Consider the following 16,030-nt stretch of genomic DNA (forward strand, 5'->3'; position numbering starts at 1 on the left):
GGAGATACATGAGTTAGGAAGATGGAGTCCATTGCTCCTCTCTTGAGGCAGGCCATGAGCTATGCTCAGGAAGAGCCCTGCAGCCATTAAATGCCTCCACATACCAAATCAGTTTGCTGACTGTAATCTGCAACCAGTGACCCTTTGGCTTTTGTAAGTATCTGTTCTTTTCCAGAAGCCCCCATATCATGTTCACCCATGTAATGTGACAGTTCAGCACAGGGGCTTTATAGAGGCTGAATGATAGGAACCAACATGAATTTCTTCAGAGAGATGCCTTTTTGTACCCTACTTTTCTATCATATTCACTAGAAAATTGCCTCACAAAAATTTCCTGCTCAAGGGGAAAAATATACTAAAACATGTGCTTTCAGTATCAGTGAATCTCATTTGTATAGAAATCACAGATACATTTTACTGTATCAAAAAACTATATCAAGCAAATAATATGAACTACACACTTTGAATGAACAGGCAAGTATCTGGTTATCTGAATATATTTCCAGGAAGAGTGGACCTACCCTCTCAATTGAGTTTTAATATTCTGCTAAAAGCTTATTTCCTTTTGTTTAAAATGGCCATGGCAGGCTAGAATGAACTGATTGTGACCACTTTAATATCATCTGTTTAGAGTTCTTTATGGTCAATTCTCATGTTGAGAACATTTGCCAAAACATACCCAAGGGCAGCATGACCTGAGCAAGGGAAAGGTACATGCAATAGATTCTGGCAGCTTTGCAGTTACACTGACTATGCATAGGTTTATATTCTTTTACCTTTATCCTCTTTCCATGGACACTATGAATGAGAGCAAACTGCTGTGCACAACCTTCATTTTCTACTCATGAATATGGGAAGGGATGGGAAACTTAGGCTACTAGATCAATTATGTTTATCCCTAAATGCTAAGTAGAGTTCATGCTTATGAAAGGCCTCCACCTGGCTATTATAGAGGTGAATATTCCATAGAACATTTCTCCCATGCTGTCTTTACACAATTCCTCAGCTCTCTGTGGACCTAGTAATCAGAAAAAGAAGAGTCCAACATAGTCCTTGGCTTCTTGGCAGCCTGGCTTCAAAAAAAAGAATAGATGGTTACCAAAATTGATCTGATGATCTTTTCAAAATTAGCTATCTAGATTTACACAGTGTAGAAATATACTCCAAGTTCCTTTCATTTTTTTTTTCAGTGCTGGGGATTGAAATGCCAGGAAAGCACTGTATCACTGAACTACACCCCCAGCCTCTCCTTTGTTTTAAGAAGTTATTTAATATTTTGATATTACTCTTATAATAACCTTCAAATATTCATAGGTTTAAAAACAAGTAAACAAAGACTAGAAAGGGGCAAGTTTCAATCAATGTATTTAAGCAAAATCTTAAGCAAAATTCAACTTACACTGATAAAACCTCATCCATAGAAAGACATCTCTTCTGAAGTAGTGTGTATTTCTTTGTATCATTGGTCCACAGATTTACAAAGAACTTCTGTTTATGCTCAACATGACTGTGGAAATCTGCAATCTCAGGCATTGGTGAAGCAAAAGTAGTTTGTCCTCCCCTGGGCAGAAACATTGAGAAGTCCTGGGAGGTCTGGGGTAGGGTAGAATATGAGCGTTCTTCTTCCTGGGTTGTCTGCCTTTGAAGTACTGAGTGCCAAAACTGAAAATAAGCAGGGGGGGTTTTGTGCATACTTTGTCTCCTTTTCCACTCTTTTACTCTTGAGGAAAGAGCTTTTTGCACAGATGGCCACTCACAGTTTTGTGGGCTGTTAACAATTGTCAACCTCCTTAATGTACCACAATATACTGTCAGAGTGGGTATGCCACCCGTAGGCAATGTAATAGAGTTGCACCTGCAGGTCCTGATGGAGCAACAATAATGTGTGTTTCAAATGTGGTCAGTCTGTCTTGGGAAACAATAATAGGATGTCTTTCTGACATCCTATTATTGCTTTTTACTGGAGTGTAAATACACACTGTGTTGATGTGAGCAGAAGATATCCTCCTCTGAGCCACAGCTAAGACCCTGACTACACAGTTATCCAGCTCTGCTAATGGCTCATAATAATGAGCAGAGAAAACAGTGATACTGTAGGTGTTCTGGGAGCCTGGGGCTCCGGAGAAAGGTGTGATGATCCAGAAAAAATGCCATCTTAGATTATAAAATAACAAATAGATATGGGAATTTAAGCCATTTTTTGAAACTGAGCACATATAACTTTTTGTTGATCATGATATTTCCGTGGGTACTTCTCCTTCCCTCTAGACCATTTTTAGTTCAGTACAGAAACTAATAACTATAACACCTTTTTACTTCTTTCCTAGATTTTATTTTAAAGAAGATAAGCAGAAAAGAAAGATATTCCAGGGTAACAAGTAGATAATAATATAGTTCCCTGTGACTCATGTGTCAGAATTAGCCATAATCAAACTTTGAAGAACTCTGTCAGCCAAAAGACCATAACTTGAAAGGAATAATTTAAAACCTCATGTTCAAGAAGGGGCTGTACCATTATCCAGATCATGTCTAAGCCAACAGAGATGTAACATCTTCTATATCACTATTTCTTATCTTTCCTGGAAACTTCATGCCCTGGGGTCAAAGGAAAGTCAGAGCTCTGTTATGCTCTTTGGGAAGTACAACATTTTAACCTGTTTCATAAGGCTTGAATTTCCGTGGTTTTAATAGACTGTGGTATAGGCCAAGTTTTCTATTAAATGATCTCTGTCTTGCCATAAGAAGTCCACCTTTGATTTAATATGTTGTTTTAAAACAAAGAATAAGTTTTTCTCTAAAGTAGTAGTCCTCAAATTTTAGTGTGTGTTGGAATCACCTGCAAAGCTTAGAAAAACACAGATTACTGGGCCCACTACCAAGAGTTTCTAATTCAGTAGAATTGGGCCAGGGTTCAACAATTCATATTTCTCACAAACTCTCAAGTGATGGTGATGCTGCTAGTCTGGAAACCTCTCAGAGAACGGTGCCCTAGAAAATATTTTGCTTTAGAGATGTTTTGTTCTTCCCTGCGTCATATCTGAGGCAAATACCCCTCCTTTTTGGGTTGTCCTGAACTTGCCCATTAGAAGACAGCTATGCAGACATGGCATCCCTCTAGAGGATTCCCTGACTCTTGCCCTTGTGCTCAGAAATACACTATAATTTTCTTTGATCTCTGATAAAAATGCATATTTCATCACAGACCTGCAGTGATGTTTCTGTCTCTTTTCCTGTTTGTCTTAATTGTTTTTGTTTTTCTCTGTGCTGTCCCCTCATTCTCGCCCCTTTTTCTCTGATGCAGAGATGAAGATAGTTGGGTGTAAGTTCCTGCTTTTTTGTGTCCTGTCTGCCTACTGCCTGCTTTGTTCCCATCTTCCTTTGTTTCATGGAATGTTGCAATACTGAGGTGGGGTGTCATGTACATTATTAATCCTTCATCAGCCTCACCTTCCCAGTAACTGAAAAGACAAAAAGAGAAGCTACCAGCCCACCCTATGACACCATATATTACTTAGGGTATTCATTAATATCTGAGGACATATTGGAATGTTTAGAAAATCTTAACAAGTCTGAGGTATATATAGATGGGAAAGGATTGTTTTATGAGACAGAAGAGTTACTGCACCTGAAAAGAAAATGAGTAGTACTTACCCCAAGCCACATAGAATCAGAAAGTTTATCTTTTCCAGCCCTGCTAGGAGATACTTCATAAAGAGAGCAGATGTACAGAGATATCGCTTTCGAAAGAATGGTCTTCTTAAGGGAAGTGATGAACTGATTTGTCACAAATGGATTCATGTTAATCTGTGTCAAATGATGCTTTGGGTATTATTGCTAAGGGACAGTTTAAGAATGATCATTTCTGGTCTGGTAAGAGGTTAAAAGATCATCATATTCCTGACCCAAGAAAGGAATAACTATATATAATGATGTCATGCTATTCCCATATCTGTCATCCTGTTAAATCAGAGGGCATCACTGAGTTCATAGTAATAGATACCAGAAGTGTGACCGCAAAGACATGGTGAGAAAAATAAAGAGCGCGTCTTTTTTGGATACCTAAAGAATCTCTCCCAAGATTGTTATTTTTCCTTTCTCTCCCTCAAGAAAATAAAAACTACTACAAAATAAAACATTGATTTCATATGTTCAAGACTCCATGTAATGTGTTAGTATCTTCACATCTCAATGATTTTTGTCAGGAGACTTCTTCCTATTCTACAAAAAGACAGAATTGGAACCATTCCATGTAAGCTGCTGTGTCTTCTGAGATAAGATATATCTTATTGTCTATGGTCTCAAAGGAAAGAAATCACATTCATAGAAGCTCCTCCTAATCCTATTTAGATGCATAGAAAATATAAATAATATACTATTAAGTGCTATTTTACTTTAACTAAATGCCTTCTAATATGTGGTATGAATAATTTATATAGAAGGGACATAAATATAATAAATAATCCAAACCAGACTGAATGCCCAAACTTATGTGGCCTTTATGAACCATTTCTACATAGACTAGAATCATATGAGACAGGGCCCCTAACTTCAAATAATGCTGGAGTTTCTGGCAAGAGATTCTCTTGCTGACAGAATGCTATAGTGCTTGAGCTAAACCTCAGAAGTTCTGAGGCCTCTAAGAAAATTGCTCTTAGAAGAAACCTGCAAACATATCCTGAGCTCTTTTTCTCCAGAGTCATGCTAGAATACATGTCTTTGGAAGGTCAGATCTGTTGCTACTGAATGCCATGGCACATGGCAACTCATCAGCAGTGCTCCCCAGTCCTCCAAGATTTCTGCTGACTTAATAGAGCTGTTTACTTCTCAGACCTTTCACTCCATAAGGACCCTAGAATATTTCCCATTATAATAAGGTAGCATCAGGCTGTCAATGATACCCAAGGCATGGCCTCTGAGCAGACTTAGCCAGCTGCTAGAGCAGGCAATTTTGAGGTCACACAACCTGTTTTCACAATGGAGCCAACCTGCCACTCTTCTCAATACTTTGATCTTTCCCTATCTCAAGAATATTCTTGCAACACCATGGTGATTTCTTGGACCTGGACATAACCCTATGCCTAGCTTTCTTTTAAATTTTTAACACCTTTAAAAACTTGTTTTGAGAAATTAAAACAAAGTTCAGTGCAAAAAAGAAATTATTATTCACTTGTCTGAATTAACAGCTGTAAAAAGAATTTATTAAATTTGTTCTAGTCTTTTTGCTTCTCTATAAAATATATCATTAGAGATGAAAAATAAGGTAGCATTAGAGTCATTACATTTCTCCTTCCCAGTGGCTATGTGTGTAGGCTCTCAGGAGTTGAAATTTTTGATGCATAGTGAGAGTGTAGCATAGCTATTCTCATATAAACATTTCGAGCCAGGTATCAACACACTATAACCTGGGCCAAATCTAGCCAGGAATCTATTTTTATATTGTTTACCAGCTAAGAATTTTTAAAAGAGTTGTGAAAACAAAGAATACTGTAATAGAGACACATGCAACCCACAAGACCTAAAATATTTACTGTCTATACTGGAAAAGTTTTCCAACCCCTGCCCTCTGTTAAGTACCTAGTTCCCTGACCACAACTGTACCAACAGCTGACATGGGTTATTATGGGAGTTGTGAATATAGTAGAGACAGTTTACTCTGAGACCCCCTTTCAAGAATAAACTCAATTCACTTGTCTCATTCAAAAATTCTATTGCATGGTACCTAAAAACTGAGTACTTTGAGATATAAGATCCTCTACCATCCCTAGAAAACAGGTAACACCCAACAAAGGAAGGCAGAGCTGCCCAAGGCCCTTCCTAAAAGGAAGACTCATCAGCAGGACCACCCTCAGTAATACCTACTTTCACATCCTACAGAAAAACCTCACACCCCTCCCAGCATATTTCCATACAGCCTAAGAGCTGTCCACCCCTTTCCTTTAACCAAACTTCATCAGTGTCCTCCCAGCAGACCTCATATTTTGTTCTTCTTGTGTAAACCATGGAGAGCATCAGAATTACCTAGTGCTTTTAAACACACCACACCACACACATACATACACACACAACATAATTTGAACGGCTAGATACTAGAAATCCAATTTTAATAAGCTCCCCAGGTGATTCAAATACAGAGAGCCAGGCAGCAGTCTGCAAACTAATCTCCAAAACCACTGCTCACGCCTTCTCTTTCCCATCTTCATCATAATGTGCCTGTCCTCATCCCTCGCCTGTTAATATTTCCTGGAAATTGGTGCTAAAGTTTATAGAAACCTCCTGACAACAATGCCTTAACCCAAAGGCATGATTGTACTGGTAGATTTTGTAAACATGTAACACGCAATAAGGACCATTGAAGAGCAGGGAAGTCCTGGAAGGCTCTGTAAGACAGATCTGGGGCTTTTCACGTGCTTTCTAGGTGTTTTGGTTCAATTCAATTTAAAAGATCCCAGAAAGCTTTTGACAAGAAGCTTCCCCCACCTGCAGCAATATTAACTTCCACAGAAATGCTATTTTTTCATTGAAACCATAATTTGCAAAATTGCAACCCATAAGGGAGCCTAATATCTATCTAAGAACAGTGCTGATCTAGGTAGGTCTGTTCCACAAATAAAGAACAGGCAAAGACCTGATGAAATCAAGCTTCTTTAGTCTGTAACTCCAAGAGTTACTTGTAAGTATTAAATTTTTTCCCCCTCAGGTATACAATCACCAAAGGAATTCTATTTTTAGAAAAGACCGAAAAATGTAGGACTATCTCACTCAGTCCTTCCATTTTGAAACTGGCATTTTGGCTTAAAATGTCCTCCTCAGAAACTATGAACTCATTCCACACAGTCAACACAGATCAAATTCTATGATTATAATCTCCAAGACAATGCCCAGTTTTTTATTAGTATTCTGTGTATTGTGTTGCTAAGAAAATTTTGAAAACATTTCCTTTCAAGGACATGTTCACTGTAGCATGGTTAACCTTGTATAGAGCCATAAAAAACAAAAGCCATTGTACAAACTAAAAAAAAATATTTCCAATAATCTTTAGAAATATGCTTCTTAAAGCCACATAGATGTTATCTTCAGAAAAACTTCCAGAGAATGCAAGCAAGGTTAATATTTTAAACCAGCACTTGTTCTTCAGATTAGACATTAAAATTCTCTAGACTATTCACTTAATGCTAAATCATTCTAGAAATTGAATAATTACTTAAGTTTTGTAAGAAAGCTAATGTGAAACCAAAAGCCTTTATCAGAAGATGGCTCTGTTTTAATTGCTAAAAATTATAGATGTAACTAAGTCTGATTTATCCTATTATAATAACAATAGACCATAGTAAAGTTCCCAATTAAGTTTGAATTTTGGACTTTCAGGAGTTTCAGTACTTTTCAGAACTGGTTTTATTTATTCTGTGACCTAAAAATAGCAAACTGATGAATTTGAGTTTCCCTTCTCTTTCTGCCTGCCTTCACCATTCCACCTGCACACCTGAGTTCTATTAATGTTATGCTAGGAGATCACAAGCAGGGATGCCCAGAGGAAGCAGATTAAGATTCCAAATTCATCCACATTCAAAACAGAGGCTCTATCCATCCCAGGAGGAAAATCTGAACAGACTTCAAGGATGGATACCCTCTTATGCCCCACATATTCAACAGTTGCATTTGGGTATGATTTTTAATTTTTTTAGTTGTTGATGTTTATTTCATTTATTTAATTATATGTGGTGCCTCATACATGCTAGGCAAGTGCTCCACCACTGAGCCATAACCCCAGCCCTTAGGTATGATTTTTAGAACAGATTTTCCTCTTCCCTTCATGGTAGCCTCAGAGTTGCTTGTTTGGAAAACAGAATGGCTCTCACACATTAGAGAAAGTTATCAGAACTCCCAGAGAATAATTAAGTACTTATCTTGGGCTGCTCTTCTCTATTTGAGCCAAAATACTTTGAAAACCTGTGCATCCAAATAACTGTGATTACAAAATTGCACTCCTAGAATAGGAAGGTAACGTGAAGACTGGAAGGACATGTCATGAAGACCCAAAAAGAAAGTCTTGCACATGTGCCAGTCTTGTTCTATCCCAGTTTCAATAATGAGAGATACTCAGATGCTTCCACAATTTGAAAGTTGATCAGAAAAGACATTGTCATCTATCTGTGACTAAACTAGAAAGCTCACTTGCTAACCAAAACCAAGCCCTGTTTCTGTCATTGCAATTCTAGATAATAAATATATTTCACTGTGCCAATTTTTCTAAGAAATTGAAAGTAGAAAGAATGTCTGCCTTCTGAATTGGCTTGCTTTGCAAATTAACTTCCTGTGACCTCCTAGATGGTTTCTGTAAGCAGCTAACACATCTTTATTTTGTTCTTACCTGTTTTCCTCTGCTATTTTCTTCCTTTGAAGTTTTTTTTTCCCATGGTGTTACTCTATTTTTTAGAAAGTTAAAAGCCTTTCTTTATAAAATTATGTGAATAAAACTGGCCATGTTACAGATTTATAAACTTAGAACAGCCTAATAAGCTCTTCTTATACTTGAACAAGGAACCCAGTTTCCTTTCAATTCACCCTCCTAAAAAGGCAGGTGCGACTTGGTTCATTCTGGACCTAATAGTTTGAGTTTCTCCTGCCGGATCTTGAGTAACAGAGATGAATGAATAGAATGGAATCAGAGCACAGGAAAGCAACAAGAGCGTAACAGATTGCTGCCCCATTGCCTTCACTCTGTGTTCCTGGAGAGTGATCTACTCCCAGAGCATTTGCAAACAAAACAAAGAAAAACTGACAGGTCATCCAGGGACTTTAGCTGGGCATTCCATCAGGGAAGGTAATTGGAGCAAAGTCTCCAGAAGGAATGGTGGGTATATACTCTATTTGAACTTAAAAAGTTTTGGAATTGTAAATAAATAAGTTTTAGTAAATAAAACAGACATAATTAAAATAAGTGTTATTCCTTCTGAGTTTAAAATATTCCCTTTTGGGGTGTTTTAGATTACCTAAGAGAAGTTTCTCTACACTGGATAAACCAGGGGTTATCTTTATGATTCACACTTAGAGAACATATGACTAACCATCGTGAGTGCTGCACTGATGTTGGTAGAATGTTCATTGTTATTAACCAAGCTTGGAATGCCCTGAGCACCCACTCAAGCCCCTGAGGTTCCAAATGCTAGCCTGTTTCTCCATGTAAATGGGGTGGTGTAACTTCTATGGTTATGAGGATGTGGCATTTCTTTCCTTGCAGGTGATATCCGCAATGACCTGTACCTAACCCTGGAGAAGGGGGATTTTGAAAGAGGGGGAAAGAGTGTACAAAAGAATATTGAAGTGACCATGTATGTGCTTTATGCAGATGGAGAAATACTGAAGGTAAGGCTTGCCAGTCGGTCATGTAGAATGGAGGCCAATGTAATAATTCTGGTGTGTTCTAACGGTCTTTCCAGAAGTCCATTTCCTTCAGGCAGGATTGAACTCAAATCATCCCATATACATTATTCTCTCCCTTTCCCTTTCTTCAAGGAAACCCTATAGTATGCTTTGATAGTGACTTCCAATGTCATCTGCCTTTGCAGAAATTCTTCCTAGTGTCTGACCTGAATCCCTCCTGTTTCAATTTATACCTATTCCCTCTAGTTCTGTCCTACATGTTACCTCTTCTGCCATTCTGCCTCGCATGATCTTGCCTACTTTGGTAATAGTTATTAGGTTCTATTTTGCCTTTTTGTTTCTTAAGCTAACCTAGAAAATTATATTTGCACTTTGGTCATAAGTAAAACTTAGACACTCACCGGCTGGTACCAAGTTATGAAATAAAGAACAGCAAACTCAGTCCTGGAACATTATTTCCAGCTCATGTAGTACAAGGATCCTCTGGCACTCTTCATTGAAAACAGAGACCTGGTATGCAATATTTATATTGTCAGTTTTTCCCTTAGACATATCACAGTTAAGTTCATGGTTAGTAACAAGGCACCATTTGCAGTGCATTTGATAGAAGGCAAATCAGTCTTTCATAAGTCTCACTTCTGTGTATTGGCAACAGTCCCAATGAGGCATGCAGGGCAGAAGGGATCATTCCCATTTGAAAGAGGAAAAAGGTAAAACTAGTTGATATCATCTTCCAAAGCAAGCCAGAAATAAAGGAGAATGTTGAAACAGTGATGAAAACAGTAATTTATGTATCATTTTTAAAACCAAACAGAAGGATCTTGACATGTCCATAGTTTGCATGGAAAGTGTCAAAAGTAGCAAAGCTATTAGTCAGTCATGCTGCTCCTGTGTGTCAGGGAGGTGCTCCTGATCATGTTGCCCAAAGCTTCCTGTCCTCCAGGACAGAGGCTCAGGTACTCTTGGGACTATATCTTCATGGCAACATTTGGGAACGCGTCAAGTTAAATCTGGCCCTCCTTGTTTATATCCAAGGAAAGTCAGCAAAGGGTGATCTAAAATGCAAGTCCAACACTGGACTAAAGAAAATTAAGAAAGCAAGCTCTTTTGATTTATAATTTAGTATTTCTTTATGATATGGTGCAATACTGTGTAGTCGACTTCTCTCACGGAACTTACTCTTTCCTTTCTCATTGAAGATAGTCTATCTTAGTGATTCAGATGCACTACCTAGCTTCCCTCCAATTTACCAAGCAGTGTGTGTGGTAACTTCTGCCCCAAGGAAAACAAGGAGCAATCGTGACTGCTAATTGCTTATACCATCCACACAGTTGTTTCTAAAAGTATTAAATTTAAGTCAAGTACACTCTCATCTCATAGACTTAGCCTGATGTGAAAATAAAACTTTCACACAGGAGAAAATGTCCTGGTGATACACAGAATCCAGACGCTCCCTTCAAGAAAATAACACCTTATTTTGCTTCTCTCTTACAGGATTGCATCAGCTTGGGTTCAGGAGAGCCAAACAGAAGTTCCTATCACTCCTTTGTCCTCTATCACAGTAATAGTCCTCGCTGGGGAGAAATTATTAAATTGCCTATCCCCATTGACAGATTTCGGGGCTCCCATCTGCGCTTCGAATTCAGACATTGTTCCAGTGAGTGAGACTCCCCTTCACATTCCCTTGAGGATATGAATATAACTCTCCTTTGTAGAATAGAATTAAGAGAATTCTTATTGGGGCAGGAAAAGGAGGACTTAGGAATAAATGGATACTCAAGAGATCAGATGTTATTAGAGGGTGTTCTTTGGAGTGTAAAAGAACCATGGGCCTTCCTAGTGTCTGAAATATCTAGCATCATTCTCCTTTGGATTTTTCCTTTGCACTATTAAACTGCTTCTCAAAGAACTCCTAGGTCATCAAGACCAGCAGTTTAGTTTCTCTTTGTATTTAGGTAGCCTGTATATCTTGAGGCATAAATGGAAGCTTGTTCTAGTACATTTCTCATCATTTCTGTAGTCAGCTTGCTACCTAGTTAATGAAAGAAGGGTCAAAAGAGTGGAGGTGACAAACACAAAAAGAATTTCTATTAAAAAGCAAAATGAAAGGCAAAAATAGCTAACACTTACCTCTGGTTGCAGCAAAAGACAAAGGGGAAAAGAAACTCTTTGGCTTTGCATTCTCACCCCTGATGCGTGATGATGGCACCACCCTCTCAGATGATATTCATGAGCTTTATGTGTACAAGGTATGGGGCTTGGCTGTCTTTCATCCCCATTCTTTACCTCCTGTGGCAACTCTCACACATGGTTCTCAGGTGGGTTTTATTGGGCAGGTCAGAGGAGTCAGAGTAGTGTGGTGATGGGTGAAAACAGAACAGCTGTGGGCAGGCTTTTGTTTTTAACGCCAAGAGGCCTTTTGTTTCCAACCTCCCACTTCATTGGATGAAAATTTATTACTGACTCCTCTATGCAATTGTTGTCCCGGCTAGTTAAGTTCTAAGTCCTGCTATTTGAGATCATGGTTCTGCTGTCACAGCTTAGCTGCCACCCAAGTTTGTTTGCACAACATGTGGAGGCCACATTCCTTTCCATGTTTTGTTTAAAAAGCACGTAAAATGTTCTGGGAAGTTTCTAAACAGAAAACACTCTTCCAAAACGACCTGAGACTCAAGGTATAGCCTTAGGAAGATAAGAGCAAATATCAGCTCAAAAATTCCCTGGGACCTGATTTTTCCACCTGGCATGGCTCCAGAAACATTTTCAGTTCTCTACTTTTCATCTACAGTGTGATGAGAATAGCACATTTAACAACCATGCTTTGTACCTGGGCCTGCCCTGCTGCAAGGAAGACTACAATGGCTGCCCTAATATCCCCTCAAGCCTCATCTTCCAGCGCAGCACCAAAGAGTCTTTCTTCATTTCCACACAGCTCTCTTCTACCAAACTCACCCAAAATGGTAGGTAATGTTGCCTGCAAGGTGCCCTCCACTGTCCTCAGTTGTTGGTTCCACATTGCTAGTGCATGTTAAGGGAGACAAGAGAGTATTACTTCTTCATACCTGAGTAAGGGACTTCTTTTGTTTTGAAGTTGATGGAATCCCTCAGCAAGAACAGCCTATGAGGTTTCCATGGTGTTAGTAGCACCAGAGTGCACATACAGGGTGCACAGATAGATCTTGGCCTTGACCTTAGCATTAAAGAGTCCAATATGATGCTCATGGCTAGTTCTCTTCCTCTAGATTTTACCTGTCCTTGTCTTGGGGAGTCTTGGCCTTGCTCAACCTTGAACGAGCCAGGATTCACCATCTTTTGGGCTTGCTTTCTAGTGGACCTCCTTGCTCTACTGAAATGGAAGGCCTTTCCAGACCGGATCATGGACATCCTAGGGAGGCTGCGGCATGTCAGTGGGGAGGAGATTGTTAAGGTATGTCTTTTACTTTGTGCAAACATACTGCTGGGAAAGAATCTGGGTAAAAGACGTTAACTCCCCGTGATTTCTGCTAGTAAGCCTCTAAGGCTATTTCTCCAGATACATAATAGATGAATAGGAATATCTTGGAGGTTTTTCTTGTTCTGTTTCATTTTGTTTCAGTTTTTTGTTAGCTAGTTTTTAATAAAAGCATATAGCCAGGTGTAATCCAAGCTACTTGGACTGGGAGGTAAGAGGTTCACAATTTTGAGGCAAGCCTGAGCAACTTAGCAAGACCCTTTTTCACAATAAAATTTAAAATGGCTGGGGTTGAGTACTTGCCCAGCATGCACAGGCCCTAGCTTCCATCTCTAGTACCACACAAAGAAAAAAAGTATTTATCATACCAAGTTTATAACCTTTTAAAGACTATATTTTAATTATAATTATAAACCCATTTTCTTCACTGAGAGAAAAATTATTAGTAAAGGGCAGTGGTAAAAGCATCCTCCCAGAACCAATCCCTGTGTTTTTTGCTGCCTATATTCCTTCAGGTCTCTTCTGCCTTCTTTTAGGCCTCTTTCTCATTTTCTTTACTTTGTAACCCTTTTACCTCAACCCAACCTAATGTCTTTCTGGGTCTGCTTTCCTAATTATTCAAACTCTGAATAATATTCATTCATCTGTAGCTGCTGATTTTGCCCCATCTCTCACTTCAAGTCCATGCTAGTGAAACCTTTACCCACCTACCTCAACTGCTTCCTCCAGATACCTTTATGACATTTCTCATCTAATGACCTTAAGCAGGCTGACAGCAATACCACCAGTTCCCAGTTGTTTTTATATGACCTCTATAGGCCACCCATTTGTAACTTAAGCCCACCCAGACACTTGCTGGTGGTGAAAACCCAGTAGATGAATTACACACAACAAACTGAACTCTACGTGGAGATGCTTTCAGTCATCAGCAAAAGCAACAGAATATAGGCTACAGATTAAATCTTGAGAAGACGTTCTGTTCATAATGAGCTTCCTTAGCTCTGCCATAACAAATCAGTTAGCATAGATGCATTGTCTATACTTTCATTTCAGAGCTCTAGTTTTTAAAGTCTGTACTTTTATAAAGTTAATGTATGAATTTGGTTTTAATGAATTGATCCAATTATCATAGAATTTTTAAAAAATTCTTCATAGACTAATAGTAGTTTTGAAATCTAAGATAAATTGATACTCATATTTTCCTTTTAAACATAAAAATATTAGGTTTGCAGATAAGGTGTTAAGAAATCTGTAGTCTTCTTAAGAAAGAGTTATCATAGCAGCCACGATGGCACACACCTATAATCCCAGCAATTCAGGAGGCTGAGGCAGAAGGATTGCAAGTTCGAACCCAGCCTCAGCAACTCAGCGAGACCCTGTCTCTAATAAAATATAAAAAAGGGCTGGGGATGTGGCTTGGTGGTTAACCGCCCCTGGGTTCAATCCCTAATACAAAAGAGTAGGAATTGTCATATTCCTGACAAGAAAACATCCTACTAGCATATCAGGTTTTATTTTATTTTTTTTAAGTATTTATTTTTTAGTTGTAGTTGGACACAATACCGTTATTTATTTTTATGCGGTGCTGAGGATTGAACCCAGGGCATGCACGTGCTAGGCGAGTGCTCTACCACTGAGCGACAACCCCAGCCCCCGCATATCAGGTTTTAATATCAGTAATTTGTCTTGATTCACCAGAAGAGAATATAAAGAGCATATGCTGACATTTTTAATTTTTAAACTTTTTTACTAGAAAAATTTCAAGCTTATGCAATAGTTGAAAATAGTATAAAAAGAGTCCTATGGGCATCCCTCATCTAATTCCAAGAACTACTAACTCATTACCAGTCCTGACCCATCAACACTCTAATCTACACTTCCACTTCATATTGTTTGAAATAAATTATAAATATTATATCATTTAATTTGGGATTTGACTGGCAAAGTATTATATTTGCTTTTTAGACTCTAAGCATCTATCAGTATTTATTAGTTTCTCTCTTTTTAACTTAAAAAAGAAGAAAAAAGGCATATGTTCAAAAAGCAACAACAATAAAGAACACTATCAGATTTCTTTTACTTTTCACTGAGAGTCCTCATTGGCTGCCTTCTCCCTTCTCCTAGAATACTAATTCCTAAATTAAAAAATAGTTACTGTAGGTAAAGTCTAACTTGTCACACCTCATCCAAATGTACCGTATATATTTAGGTCACAGTAGAGAGTAAGGGACTGGTAAGCTCTGTGAAGACCCAAGAAATTGAGCTCTTTTTCTCAAATTTTGCATCAGAATCTGCTATTCTGCCTGAATGTCCAATTTATTTATTTCTTTGTTTGTCTAAGATAATAGCTCTTTCCTTATAGATTTAGAACCTATTCAACAGGAAGAGCTTCCTAAGTCTTTTTCAGAGTCTTTGGGCTGTAAACAAACCCCTGTCCACCTACTTATCCCTTAGCTAGGTGAAGACAGGATACAAGACAGTTTTTAAGTCCTGTTTTAAGATTCTAGATATTTCATTTTATTGAGAGTGAAATTCACTGGTATATGGGAATTTAACCATGCATGCAAGTACCTGAGACCTGAGCCCTCTGCTTTTCATGTTGTTTCAGTTTCTTCAGGACATCTTAGATACACTCTTCGTGATTTTGGATGATAATACAGAGAAATATGGCCTGCTGGTTTTTCAATCTCTGGTAAGTCACTTCTTGATTTTTCATTTTTATTAATTATTCCTATCACATACTTCAAAACTTTTTAAATAAACACCCTAAATTATTAGAATGAGGCAGTAAAAGCTTCAGATATTTCCAATAGAAAAGGGACTGAGAAGTGTCACCCAAGGAAGACCAACCAACCAACCTACCAGGCAAATCTCTCCAAGATCAGGTTTGAAGAATTCAGCTTGGTCAGGTTCAAATCTAGGCTTTATAGTTCTGAATCCTCCATCTTATCACTATTGCAGAGTTGCCTAGCTCCAGCAGTAGTGACCTATACCAGCAAGAGGCCCAGGGACTAGTAGAGGAAAATAGATGGTCAATTTTTCACCAACAAAGTAGAATACAACCACTGGGAAAAGCAGAGACTCACTCATGATAGTCTCCAAAACCCTGTGCAGTTCCAGAGTCCTCTGGAGGTTCTCTCCTTCTTTCATTCTATGCAGTTGTTTCAGATTCAGAGTATCAGAAGGTTGTTTTAGTAA

The 16,030-nt window shown here is 38.4% G+C and overlaps 1 protein-coding gene across 1 annotated transcript in view; it reads left to right on the forward strand.

Moving 5' to 3' along the window:
• The window catches only part of Dock3 (dedicator of cytokinesis 3), a 656,066-nt gene that overhangs the window by 532,090 nt on the left and 107,946 nt on the right, over nt 1–16,030 (forward strand). The window contains exons 15-20 of the mRNA XM_077793451.1: nt 9,239–9,363; nt 10,876–11,038; nt 11,524–11,630; nt 12,170–12,341; nt 12,711–12,808; nt 15,441–15,524. Coding sequence (XP_077649577.1) covers nt 9,239–9,363; nt 10,876–11,038; nt 11,524–11,630; nt 12,170–12,341; nt 12,711–12,808; nt 15,441–15,524 — 749 coding nt within the window. The remainder of the gene's footprint in view (nt 1–9,238; nt 9,364–10,875; nt 11,039–11,523; nt 11,631–12,169; nt 12,342–12,710; nt 12,809–15,440; nt 15,525–16,030) is intronic.

The sequence above is a fragment of the Urocitellus parryii genome, chromosome 2, assembly GCF_045843805.1.
Source record: "Urocitellus parryii isolate mUroPar1 chromosome 2, mUroPar1.hap1, whole genome shotgun sequence".
NCBI lineage: Eukaryota > Metazoa > Chordata > Mammalia > Rodentia > Sciuridae > Urocitellus > Urocitellus parryii.